This window comes from Lactuca saligna, chromosome 3 (genome assembly GCF_052625555.1).
Source record: "Lactuca saligna cultivar CGN05327 chromosome 3, ASM5262555v1, whole genome shotgun sequence".
Taxonomy (NCBI): domain Eukaryota; kingdom Viridiplantae; phylum Streptophyta; class Magnoliopsida; order Asterales; family Asteraceae; genus Lactuca; species Lactuca saligna.
The window spans coordinates 10,579,840-10,592,197 of record NC_136419.1 but is presented as its reverse complement, the minus strand read 5'-3'; the positions used below and the strand labels follow the sequence as shown (position 1 = coordinate 10,592,197).

General features: G+C 33.9%; 2 protein-coding genes across 2 annotated transcripts; one reads left to right on the top strand and one right to left on the bottom strand.

The window, feature by feature from the left end:
- The first annotated feature begins 422 nt into the window (after positions 1 to 422).
- LOC145034435 (mitochondrial inner membrane protein OXA1-like) lies at positions 423 to 3,797 on the top strand. Its single transcript, XM_078982847.1, has 10 exons — positions 423 to 566; positions 667 to 1,177; positions 1,391 to 1,481; positions 1,694 to 1,741; positions 1,946 to 2,004; positions 2,141 to 2,216; positions 2,330 to 2,461; positions 2,829 to 2,936; positions 3,058 to 3,112; positions 3,183 to 3,797. The coding sequence occupies exons 2-10, from the start codon at positions 681 to 683 to the stop codon at positions 3,506 to 3,508; spliced, it is 1,392 nt and encodes a 463-aa protein (XP_078838973.1). The 5' UTR covers positions 423 to 566; positions 667 to 680; the 3' UTR covers positions 3,509 to 3,797.
- Positions 3,798 to 6,049: 2,252 nt separating this feature from the next.
- On the bottom strand, positions 6,050 to 10,752 carry LOC145034434 (endoglucanase 6-like). The gene is made up of 9 exons (XM_078982846.1): positions 10,362 to 10,752; positions 9,998 to 10,210; positions 9,583 to 9,783; positions 8,235 to 8,324; positions 7,943 to 8,107; positions 7,540 to 7,824; positions 6,999 to 7,350; positions 6,842 to 6,895; positions 6,050 to 6,751 (listed from the first exon to the last, which is right to left on the bottom strand). Exons 1-9 carry the CDS (start codon positions 10,572 to 10,574, stop codon positions 6,462 to 6,464), a joined length of 1,863 nt encoding a protein of 620 aa, XP_078838972.1. The 5' UTR covers positions 10,575 to 10,752; the 3' UTR covers positions 6,050 to 6,461.
- Positions 10,753 to 12,358: the final 1,606 nt, after the last annotated feature.

The following is a 12,358-nucleotide window of genomic DNA, read 5'->3' as shown; positions in this document are numbered from 1 at the left end:
AAATAAGGAAACTTACATGTCTCCATAAATCCTCACATAATTTGTCCCTTAATGTATTAAATTCAAATCAACTTTCTTAATTGAAAAACATAATTTTCGGACAATCCATTTTGAATTCACGATAATTTGCAGAAACTTTGCAAAAAGTAGTTTATTCACAGCTAATATTGATATTCTTTTCAAATTCAGTTTTGTAAATTATTAAACATGTAATGCTTAACAAAATATATTAAATTTCTTTTAAAAAAACCCGTGTATTACATGGATCTCACATCTAGCGTATTTATTCAAAGAAAAAAAGAAAAAAAATATCAAAAACCGTTTGGTTAGAAACCATTTGTATTGATGTCAACCGTAGTGCATACGTCACCACGAAGAGGGGCTTGTTTGTAATTTATCATATCTTGTAAATGAACCCTTACTCCGACCTTGAGCAACAACACAGAACAGGGTTAAAAGTTACTACAGAGCTGACGACTACATCAGCCCGCCGGGTTGGTCCTAAATTAAACCCTAAACCCTTCTCATCAACAAAACTGGGAATTTCTTCCTTCGTTTCACTTAAGGTTCATGACTAAATACCGTTTCTAGAATTTTCATGCATTATACTCGTTTATCTACTTCGCGTTTTAATCTGAATCGAAACTTTTGTGAATCTCGATCCAGGGGTAATTCATTCAATGGCTTACAGGCGTAGTCTCACTATAAGGGCGAGACTTTTCGCTCAACAACGATTTGCCCCTTCATTTTCTTATCTGCATCAGGAAGACGATCGTAAAAATACGCATTCAGATGAGAAGGCAACGAGCTTTCTCCAAAGTCGATCATATGGTTGCTTCGGTAACAACTCCAACACTTCACTAGGGTTTGGGGGAGGCGGTGGCGGTTTGAGTTTTCGAGATCCAAGATGGTCTCAGTTTCTTCAAGTACCTATGACAACAAGTGGGTTCTTGTTAGCTAGAAATATGTCGACTACAATTGGAGATGGAGACGAAACCGAAAAGATTGAGTACATGGCTGATATGGCCGATGTTCTGGCTAATAAAACCATGGAAGTCGTGTCTACTCAAGCCCCTGTTCTTAGCGAGGTTGCTGTTGCTGCTGCGGATTCCTGGCTACCAGTTGCAGCTTTGCAGTATGCCATTGATGGGATTCATAACTTCACGGGACTGAATTGGTAAGGAAGGAATACACTTGTATGACTCTGTTAAGGCTACTGCCATCATACCTTGCATTTGATTGGATCAAAGTTTATGGTTTGAAGTAAAAGCTTGCTCCACTTTGTTTTGGGGCGCCTTCTTTTGGATCATGGACTTCAATTTCGTACCTATCTTGTAAGAGTTGTGTGTTTGTGCACATTATCAAACTAACAAGAACCCACTTCTTTCAGGTGGGCGAGCATAGTAATAACAACTCTTGTGATTAGAACCTTGTCAGTTCCAATCATGATTAATCAGCTCAAGGCTACCTCAAAGTTAACTGTAAGCTCTACTCTCTCCACCTCACGTTTTCTAATTGACTTTGCACCTATGGTGGCAAGATGGTGCAATTGACTGGATTCCACTTTATTAACTCACCATTTTTCTTTTCTTTTTTCTGTAATTGATTGTCATTGCTCATAAAATTGACTTATTTTTTTATTTTCAATATTCTGTTTAAAAGTGGCATTGAGTTTTTCATATCATGCATACAGATTTTGAGGCCAGAATTGGAGCAGATTAAGCAGGAGATGCAAGATAGGGTATGTCCATCAAACTTCTTCCTTAATGTTGTATAGTTAAAAAAAACACAAACACTGGCCCCTTAAAACATCATGTTTATGCTTCATGTGCTCCCATAATAGTTGTTGATTAATTATCTACTAATCAAATTAGACACACTTAACCATTTAAGAAGGTGAAACTTGTTTACTTATTTCAAGTCATTATTAAAATACTCTTTTCAGGGCATGAGTCCATCAGCTGTAGCTGAAGGTCAGGAAAAAATGAAGAAAGTATTCAAGGAGTAAGCATTTCTCCATGTTCCTTATTGTGTAAAGCCATTAGCAGCTTTATAAGTTGTGCATGACATGACATGATATTAGTTGTTACATACATGATTATAGACAATGCTTATAATAATAAATTTAATATTTTTGCAGGCATGGTGTTAGTACATTTACTCCATTGAAGGGGCTTTTCATCCAAGGCCCTGTCTTTGTCAGCTTTTTTCTTGCTGTAAGTTAAAAATGTCATACTCCATGAATCTTGGTTTTGCATTATATCCATCAATAATGTCAAAGATAGCAAATTTTGTTAATTTGTTGGACAATTTGGTTTTGGTTTTGCAGATTCAGAACATGGTGGAAAAGGTCCCATCTTTCCAACATGGTGGCATCTCTTGGTTCCTTGACCTTACAACTGCTGATACTTTCTATATTCTTCCTTTTTTGACTGCATTTTCATTTTGGATAACCGTAGAGGTAAATATTTAAATCCCTTCCTCTAAACTACAAATTACAAAACTTAATAACTTCCATTTTGCTTCATTGTGGGCATCCTCAATGACTGAATCATCTTTACATATGTGATGACATGGTGTTGATTGCCTCAATTGGCACTTTACTAACATTGCATGTAACAACATAATAGGTGAAAGTGAAACTACATAGCCTCAGGTCATTAAAAGACATTTATTGAAGTAGTAATATCTCTAGCACAATTAAATATCCAAATGCCTTTAACCTATTATTGATAATTGTGATAACACATGTCCTGTCCCCAAGTCTCAAGGTACTGTCTAATCATAATTTTTTGATACATGATACATGTTTTATTTGGTGTGTTCAGTTTAACATGCAAGAAGGTTTGGAAGGTAACCCTGCTGCTGCCACAATGAAAAATGTTTCAAGGGGTTTTGCTGCTCTTACAGTCCCCCTTACTGCAAGTTTCCCAAAGGCTAGTTCTCTTAATTACTAAACTACCCTTCCCTCCATAAAATATATATATATATATATATATATATATATATATATATATATATATTTCTTATAAAATACCCTTTTCACATCTTTTGCAGGCCCTCTTTTGTTATTGGATCACCTCAAACTTGTTCTCCCTAGTATATGGATTAAGTAAGTTAATTAACTTTGATCAATTCTTGTGAATTAACATCTGATTTTTTTTATGCTATTCTTGTTTCAGTAATAAAGAAACCCTCAGTGAAGAAGCTTCTCAACATACCAATTATCATACCTCCACCACCATCTCCCGCTAGTCAATCAAAGCCAGCTTTCTCTTTCTTTGAGGGTTTGAAAAAGTATGCAGCTGCTCAAGCAATGCAACAAAGACAAGGAGAATCAAAGCCTGCCATCACTAACCAAACTACAGCTCCACTTCTCAGTCAGAAGCCATCTTCAGATGAACAAAAGCTGACTACTCAAAGAGTCTCATCATCATCAGTCCTCAGCCATAGGATCAAAAATCTAGAGAAAGAAGTCAAGGGAAGAAAGAAGAACAAGAAGAGGTGAGCATGCAAGCCAAGGTCGCATTTATTGTGATACAGCCCTTTTTGAATAAATGTGTAATACCATATTTCATCATATTCTTTTTTGTGACAAATTTAAATTATATAGTTGACATATCAAACCAGTCTCTTGATGTGATAGATATGTCTGCTATTTTTGCTTGTTAGACGGAAGGGGGAGTCCTTGTAGGAACTTAGAAGCTCGTCATAGAAAGATGAATATGACATCGACTATATAAAGATGACATATAACACTTATCAATACTAGTTTTTTGTTTTAATGTTTTTATTAATTTCATATGTACTATATATATCATGACAACTATTTGTGAAACCAAGCCGTGTTGCTTCTACTAAAGTATAATTACCATATTTTATTGAATAATCTTAGTATCAGTACTTTCTAGTTTGTTTGTATATTTTACTATTAATCAACACCACATAATTCGCAAGCAAATTCACATGTTAAAACGAATCTTGTTATCTTAGAAGCCACTTTCTTTAGATTAGTTTTTGAATTACTTCAAAGTTTGATTATTTTAACCTTGCCTAATATATATACAAACATAATCACTTCACTCATACATCCTAAACTAATCATCAAACATTTGAGTATGCGACTCTTCTAAAACCACCGTTCATGTTAGTCCTAAGTTTTTTTTTTTTTCTTTTCTAACAAATTCATAATTTTGGGAACCATTGGTTGTGAAAAATGTTGTGTGTATATTGTGTATAGAGAAAAAAAAGAATGATGTAAGAAATAAGAATGTATAGTCTCGTATTTATAGGTAAAAATATTTGAAAAAAATATTTCTTTAAAATTTGACCGTTAAACAGTAAAAAATACCAAATGATTTCTATTCATCGTCCTCGCTCGTCTTCCCAACCACGAAGTGCAATGATAACGGCCGACCACCACGACCATGGCCACGTCAACCACAAACCAACTTGTAGCCAATATACGTGATGGTCTAATCTAATGATTGGTTTATGGTCATTTTACATATATAAACAAAATTTGTTAAGCATTAAAAACAAGTTATTTGAATATTACATTTTGAAAATGCATAAATTAATTGGGAAAACCTAGAAAAACACAACCAACTATCATCCAATGCTCTAAAAAACCCACTAAGTTATTTTTTTTGTATGATAAAACCATTTTATTTGTTGATCATGCCTAAAATAATGCATTGTAACTGGAAAACTCTGAATAGTCGGTTACCTAAAATTTGTGACATTAGAAAAACCCAACATATTAGCTTCTAATGCTAAAAAAACAATTATGTTATTTTTTGTATAAAAAAACCATTTTATTTTCTGATTTTGTACGATAAAACCCTTTTATGTTATGTTTTTTAAAATAAAACATTTGATTTACCCTTTTATGTCCTATATTTTTTCTTTTTGAGATATGATAATTGATAAATATCTCGTTTGTCATTGTTGCACACTTTCCAATAAGAGAAGTTTTAAAGGTAAAATAAAGTTACCTTCCTTGATTTTTAATTTAGTTATGCTTTCTGCTCATCATGTATCTTGTTTCCACTGTGGTGTAAAATTCTTATTAACAACTGAACATTATGTAACGTTTCAAAAGTCATAGTAAAATTTTCATTTTTAAAATATATTTCAAAACCATAAGTCATACAAAAATATTGTCTGTCAATACATAGTCATAAAAGCAACGTCTCATAATCTCTCAGATGAGCGGAGAAAGGCGAATGCGTGATCGTACACATCCTCCTGATTCAGGAGGATGTTTTGAGACGTTGATTTTATGACTATGTATTGATATACAATGTTTTTGCATGACTTATGGTTTGGAAATATGTTTTGAAAATAGAAAATTTACTCTGATTTTTGCGACGTTATATAATGTCCAGTTGTTAGTAACAATTTTACACCACAATAAAAACAAGATACATAACGAGCATAAAGCATAACCAAATTAAAAAATCAAGGAAGTTAACTGTATTTTACCTTCTTTAAAACTTCTCTTATTGAACAGTATGCAACCATAATGACAAATGAGATATTTATCAATTATTAGTTCTCGAAAAGAAAAAAGAAATGGGACATAAAGGGGTAAATCAAATATTTTATTGTAAAAAATCAGAACACAAAAGGGTTTTATCGTACAAAAATCAGAAAATAAAATGGTTTTTTTTGTATAAAAAATAACATAATGATTTTTTCAAGCATTAGAGGATAATAGGTTGAGATTTTCTGATGTCACAAATTTTAGGTAATCATTTCGAGCATTAGAGGATAATAGGTTGGGATATTCTGATGTCACAAATTTTAGGTAACCATCTATTAAGAGTTTTCTGGTTACAAGACATTATTTTAGGCATGAACAACAAATAAAATGATTTCATCGTAGAAAAAAATAACATAATGGTTTTTTCGAGCATTGGATGATAATAGGTTGGGTTTTGTTTTAGGGTTTTCTCAAATTAATTCGAACATTTTTTTTACACCGCATAACTTAATAAATTAATAAGCATTTTTATAAATGGAAAACACATAAAACACAAACACATCTCACACAAGTTGTTGCAAAATCTATATTCATATTGCAAGATAAAATGAAGTTGCCAAATTTACACACACACACAAACAAGAACCATGCAACACTTCAAAGCTAATTTGAAGTAGAAAAAAAACAACCTTAAAAAAAAAAAGGATCCTTCTCATCTCTTGTGATGACAAGTATGCCTTCATCTTGTATCCGCTTCAATTGGTGTCAAAGACCTAATGAAGGAGGAGGAGAAAGAGGATGAGCACTTCTTTTTAAATTGTCTCTTCACTCCTTTCTTCCCCCATTCTTCAGACCTTATTCTTAAACCCTAAAAGAAAAATCACAAAAAATTGGACTTTTCTGATAACCGATAACCTCCTCGTATGCCTCAACAATCTTTGAATACATGTTTTCATTCTTCTTTAGCCTTTAATTAGGCGATTGTGTAGCTTGAAACAGAGACCACCGCTGGAGAATCTGTATGAATGTATACAAAGTCGATGCTTTTTCCTGCTGCTAGTGAGCTCACCCATGTTGGCAACCCATATGAACCGTTTGAGTTCTTTGTGAGACCCCATACAGGTCCAAACAGCTTTGTAATCGAAAGGTTCAGCTTCTTGATTGTCTTCCTTGATTTGTTAGTCACTATAACAGAGTATCTGTAGTACGTTTTGCCATTGGCTACCCATGAACTTGTAGTCTTCTGTGAAATTCCAATCAAACCTAAACATACAATAGAATCTTCCTTCAGTCACACCACACCATAAACTTAAGGAAAACAAGTTAGATTATTATACATCAAGATCGATTTACCTTGTGTGGTAGGCTTTGGTTGAACAGCAGTGGGCTTACGTAGAGGAATTTCAACTGCAAAATATATATAAATGGAAATAAATTAAAGATTGAATTAGAATTTAGAAAATGAGATGAAAATGGTAAAATATAGAAATTAATGTAATGAAATGTATACCTGGAAGGAGCTGGTTGTAATTACCAGAATGACCAGCATGTAACCTAGCCAAAACTCCAATAAGAGGGGCGTTGTTATACGTGGCAGGCTCAGTCTGCTGAAAGTTGTTTCTTTCATCAGCGAAATTGTCATACGCATCTGGCCCACCAACAATGGCGCCTGTTAAAAGATTTGGGTCGCTTGCTTTTCGGCTGTACCATGTAGCATAACCACCTCTGCAGCTAACGAACGATGGGTTAACCTTAATTGACACAATCGATGAACCTCTGTGGTGTACTTGTCGTGGGTAGTTGTTCCCATATCCAACCATATAACTTGTTGCTCTTGGATTGTCTCCAAGAATATAATCCACCTACAAAAAATCCAAAACCAAAGCTAAGTTTAGATTTCGATTCGATCAATCATTATACCCTAATGCTAATGTATGTTGACTTTAACAAGTCAAAGTTGACAATATATATATATATATATATATATATATATATATATATATATATATATATATATATATATATATATATATATATATATATCTGTTCACCTGAGATTTGGCAAATGCTATAAGCTCAGGTGGGGTGACGGTGCCGGAAGAACAGTGTAAGTTTCTCCGGGCAGAAGTCAGGTAGTCGGCATAGACAGTAAGGAGGAAGGATGCACTCGTCACAAACTGCAAATTGTTCCATCTTTGCCGGAAAATGAGGCCTCCGGGAGTCCTTTGGACATTGCGATTACTCTTACCAAGGCATGAACACATAAAAAACTCTGCCTTTTCTTGGTACTTTCCGAACACCGGCCCATTATTGCCGGCCTTTCCTCCCATTAGGAACTGCATAACACCAACCACAATACAAAATCTTAATTTAAACGCACACACAAGATTCACCGATTAATACATTAAGAATCCTACTCTTGTACATCCGTTTTAATTTTTACAGTTATCTGACCTTAGCGACGAGGGTCTGAACGCCGGCGTACTTAACATCCCAACCGAACTCCGTCATGGACCAGCCGGTCCCACCGAGGGCATCGCCGTTCCGGCCAAGGTAGTCCAAGTAGTACTTATTGCTTGTGGCCTTGTACATCCAAGCAGCTGCCCATAGCAATTCATCCTAAAAAAAATCGAAAAAATAAATTAAACACAAGGGTAAATATGTAAATTAATATACATGAGTGAACGAAAGAAGTTAGTTAAAGATGATTCGTTAGATCTTATTAGAAGAGATTATGTTCACATACGGCGTATCCACTGACGGATCTATAGTACTTCTGGGCCACGGTGATGCTACTGTCATATTTGCCCCTGTATTTGTCCGCGAAATCGAATAGCTGAAAAGATGACAAAAGGCTAAATTAGTAAAAAAGGTCGTGTCGTGGGGTGGGGGCCAAATGGGAATTTGACGCGAGATGGTGTCGTGGGGCCATGTGTGTGTTCACCGACAGTATAGGGTCCCCACGTGGCTAACGATAATCAATTAGATCCAATCGACGGTTGACATCTGTGACCCAGCAAATCTTACGCTGCGTACACATTATCTTTCTACCATGTCTTTCTCCTAATCGTATTTTATGATATTTGACAGCGATTTTCATATGTCCTAAATTTTTATTTATTAATGAAAATTATATATTTTTGTTTAATATTCTATTTAATAAAAAACAATAAATAAACTGATATCCGCCATTTTTATGACTGTAAATGTGATTGTCCTTGTGCTTGTTTTGTTTAATCGCGACATCCCAAGTGTTTTTCGATAATAATAATAATAATAATAATAATAATAATTATTATTATTATGCATCAATACTTATACCTTGATATAAGACAAATAAACCATACAACAATCCTTCAAGGAAGTAATCACAATTCCATGATATGCGCATTATAAATGCGGGCAGCTCTGATGCTAACTTACACCTGACAACAATCAAGTCTGACAGAAAAACCATGAAAAGCCTAACTCTATTTATTTCAACTGTCTTGCTAACCTACGCCCGTCTCTGTGCACTTGTATTGGATATTTCCATCTTGTTCAGTGAGATTTTTAATTTTGCCAAAAAGAAGTGAGATTTTTATTTTTGTCAAAAAGAAGGATGACACACTGACACATTAGGGGTGTCGTAAAAGGAGCCTAGTTGTATTACTATTTGCTTCAACTTTACTTGAATGAGAGTTTTTGTTTTGTTTATTGGCTTGAAGAACATTAAATTTAAATTTTATCTTTATGCATACGAAAATTGCTTTAAATAAACATGTTGGGTATAAAATATTAGATAGTAATAAATAGAAAACAAAGTTTTAGTAACGTGCCATGTTTGCTAACATGTATATGATTACAAGTAACACATCACTCCCAACTATTTATTTTCTTCAACCATCTTGACATGGCTAGCTAAGCTTTGTGACAGAACCCTAACTTCTTACTAACATACGCCAGTCTTTGCTAACATACACCTAGTTTTACGTGACACCTGTGACTGGGCTTTGTATAGTGGTTTTAAAAAGGCCCATTAAACAATATTCATTTTATTCATCACATTTGTGCCAAGTATAATACCAAAATTGCATACCGAGACATTTACTGACCTGGTAGGCATGAGCGAGAAGTTTTTTGGAGTAAGCAGGATTGTAGCGGTGGAAGACAATGGAGGCGGCGGCCATGGCGGCAGCAGTTTCTCCGGCAAGGTCCGATCCAGGGTTATTTTTGTCAATTCTGTAAGCATTTCTTGAAGTGGTCATATCCTCTGGCCTTTGCCAACAGTAGTGGTCCGTGTTACCATCTCCCACCTATAACAACAGTTCACACCATGCATTCAATCAACATCTCTATCATACTACAACATAATCAAACTTCGTTCTAAAACAAAAAAACACTTCTAATTACATCCAAAACAACCCCGTTTTAAAAGCACAATTGAGATGAACATTGACAAAATTTACTGGGTCCCACCATCGGTGGTACAGTAAACCTCATTAACCAACATGTAAATCAAGATTGTACCTCTCCATAAAGTACATTGGGTTCAGGGTGAGCTTTCATGAGGTAATCAGTGCCCCATTTGACAGCATCCATGGCATGAGCAAGTTCACCACTAGTAGCCATTTGCTTTCCATATTCTATTATGCTCCAAGACATCATTGTCACAGTAAATGCCATTGGCAACCCAAACTTCACATTGTCTCCAGCATCATAGTACCCTCCAACAAGATCCACCTTCAAAACCGAAAATTAACAATCAAGATTTCAACTTTTTTTCAAGGTAATACGTGGGTTTGAAACTTAATACGATTTTAGAGAAATACCCAAATGAGGTTCTTTGGTTTTGTAAAGAAACAAGACTGTAAATTGTAGAAAATAAAATTACCCCATTGACTTTGCCATCCATAAGACCGGAATTGCCTCGCCATTTGACTCTTTGAGTACCAGGGAGGTAACCAGATCTTTGAGCTTCAAAGAAGAGAATGCCCTTGCTCAGAGCTTGCCTATAGTCATGTGCACCTGCTAAAGCCAAAGGTACAATCCCAATAAGCAGAAACAGAGTAGTTGCTATTGAATACAGTCTCATGAACACCTCCATTACAAATCACTCAGTTTTTTTTTCTTCTGTTTAGTATAACGACAAAAATAACAAACTGGATCTGTTGTTAATATGGTAATGTTGGTTTGGTTTATCAGCTTAAACTCCTGAGAAACCAATTCTAGAGAGAGAGAGAGAGAGGGAGAGGGAGGGCGGAGGTGGAGAAACAAGTACCGCAAAGAGGTGGTATATATGGAGGAGAGGAAAGGGAAGGTGCCAAAAGCTCAGAAATGAGCAGATAGTAATAAATGCTGTTTTTGTAACTTATGTTTTTTAATCCGAACAATAATTATTCAAATTAGAAAAAAGAAAAACAAAATATTTAAAAAGAATAAAAGGTTTTTTTAGTAAATATGAAGGCTGGAAGTTTAGACCATGTGAATTGCTTGGAAGGATCCTAGTGTGGGGAGAGACATTGTTTTTGTAATATTCAAAACCTGTAATATGAAATGTTTTTTACATTAAAGAATTAGTACTATATTTTTTTTCTTAATATACATGTGCAATATTTTACTGTTAGGTATGATGTAATATATATATATATATATATATATATATATATATATATATATATATATATATATATATATATATATATATATATATATATATATATATATGAAATGTTTTTTACATTAAAGATTTAGTACTATATTTTTTTCTCAATATACATGTGCAATATTTTACTGTTAGGTATGATGTAATATATATATATATATATATATATATATATATATATATATATATATATATATATATATATATATATATATATATATATATATATATAACTTTACCTTTTATACACATTCATTTTTTTAAAAAATTTTTTTATTTATTTTTTGTATTTTGTAAACATTTGATCTAGTAATCTTGTTTGATATATTCACTAATGAGTTGCTATCACCTTTGGTTTTACCTTGATTGTTCACAAAACGTGTTTATCACCTCTGGTTGTGGTTTTTAAATTGCCATCATATCTGGCATATTCACTAATGAGTTGACATCATACGTGGCTTATTCAGTACCATAAACATTACTCCTTTAGTTACATGACGCTTAGGGTAATGCTGCTTGAAGCTTCTCTAAGAACAAATGTCGACATCTTCAAGCATCTTCATGTCAGATAAAAAAATTCTTTGTGGTTGTCGTCTGAAAGAAAGTTTAAGGTATGCTTAATTCAATGGTATATTTTGATTTTGACTTTGTTTTTTTTATTTTGATTTTTATCGATTTTGAGTGTTAAACTTCTAGCACTTATTTTTTGATTTTAATAGAGGAATTCAATAAAAAGTGCTTTTTGGGAATAGGTTGATCTGGAACCCATCAATTTGAAATGGATGTTGAAAGATGAGATTAAAGAAGTTAAATAATACATGTCGGGTCTTAGAAAATAGGCGGATGAAATGAAGAAAATGATGGGTTTTGAGCCTAGTCAAAGATCAAAAACGATGGCAGCGAAACAACAGTTATGATCTAATGACTTGAAACAACATATCAAACTCAATTAATCTATGCAACTTGTAGGACACAAGTGATCAAAACATACTTTTGATTTCTTGGTGGGTTTCTTCTTTTAACGAGTAAGTTGAATGGACTAGAGAAGGCTTGTTATGACTATGGGCACTAATCTCCATCAGCTCCCACTTGCACTTCGGCATTAACAATTGACCGATCTAATACTTACTAGAGATAGTCGTGAGTTACAGTCCAATGCAACTACTGTACTTATAGCAACATTGCTATAAACAACCCCAAGACTAATAACTTCGATTCCTTTGATC

Bases quoted from the DNA above. Each gene is read 5' to 3' on its own strand.
- LOC145034435 (XM_078982847.1), top strand. From the start codon at position 681: ATGGCTTACAGGCGTAGTCTCACTATAAGGGCGAGACTTTTCGCTCAA. The intron at 2,937-3,057 runs GCTAGTTCTCTT...CATCTTTTGCAG, and splicing joins TTACTGCAAGTTTCCCAAAG to GCCCTCTTTTGTTATTGGAT. The intron at 3,113-3,182 runs GTAAGTTAATTA...TTCTTGTTTCAG, and splicing joins CTCCCTAGTATATGGATTAA to TAATAAAGAAACCCTCAGTG.
- LOC145034434 (XM_078982846.1), bottom strand. From the start codon at position 10,574: ATGGAGGTGTTCATGAGACTGTATTCAATAGCAACTACTCTGTTTCTG. The intron at 9,784-9,997 runs GTACAATCTTGA...CTGTTGTTATAG, and splicing joins CCAATGTACTTTATGGAGAG to GTGGGAGATGGTAACACGGA. The intron at 7,351-7,539 runs GTGAACAGATAT...GATTTTTTGTAG, and splicing joins TAGCATTTGCCAAATCTCAG to GTGGATTATATTCTTGGAGA.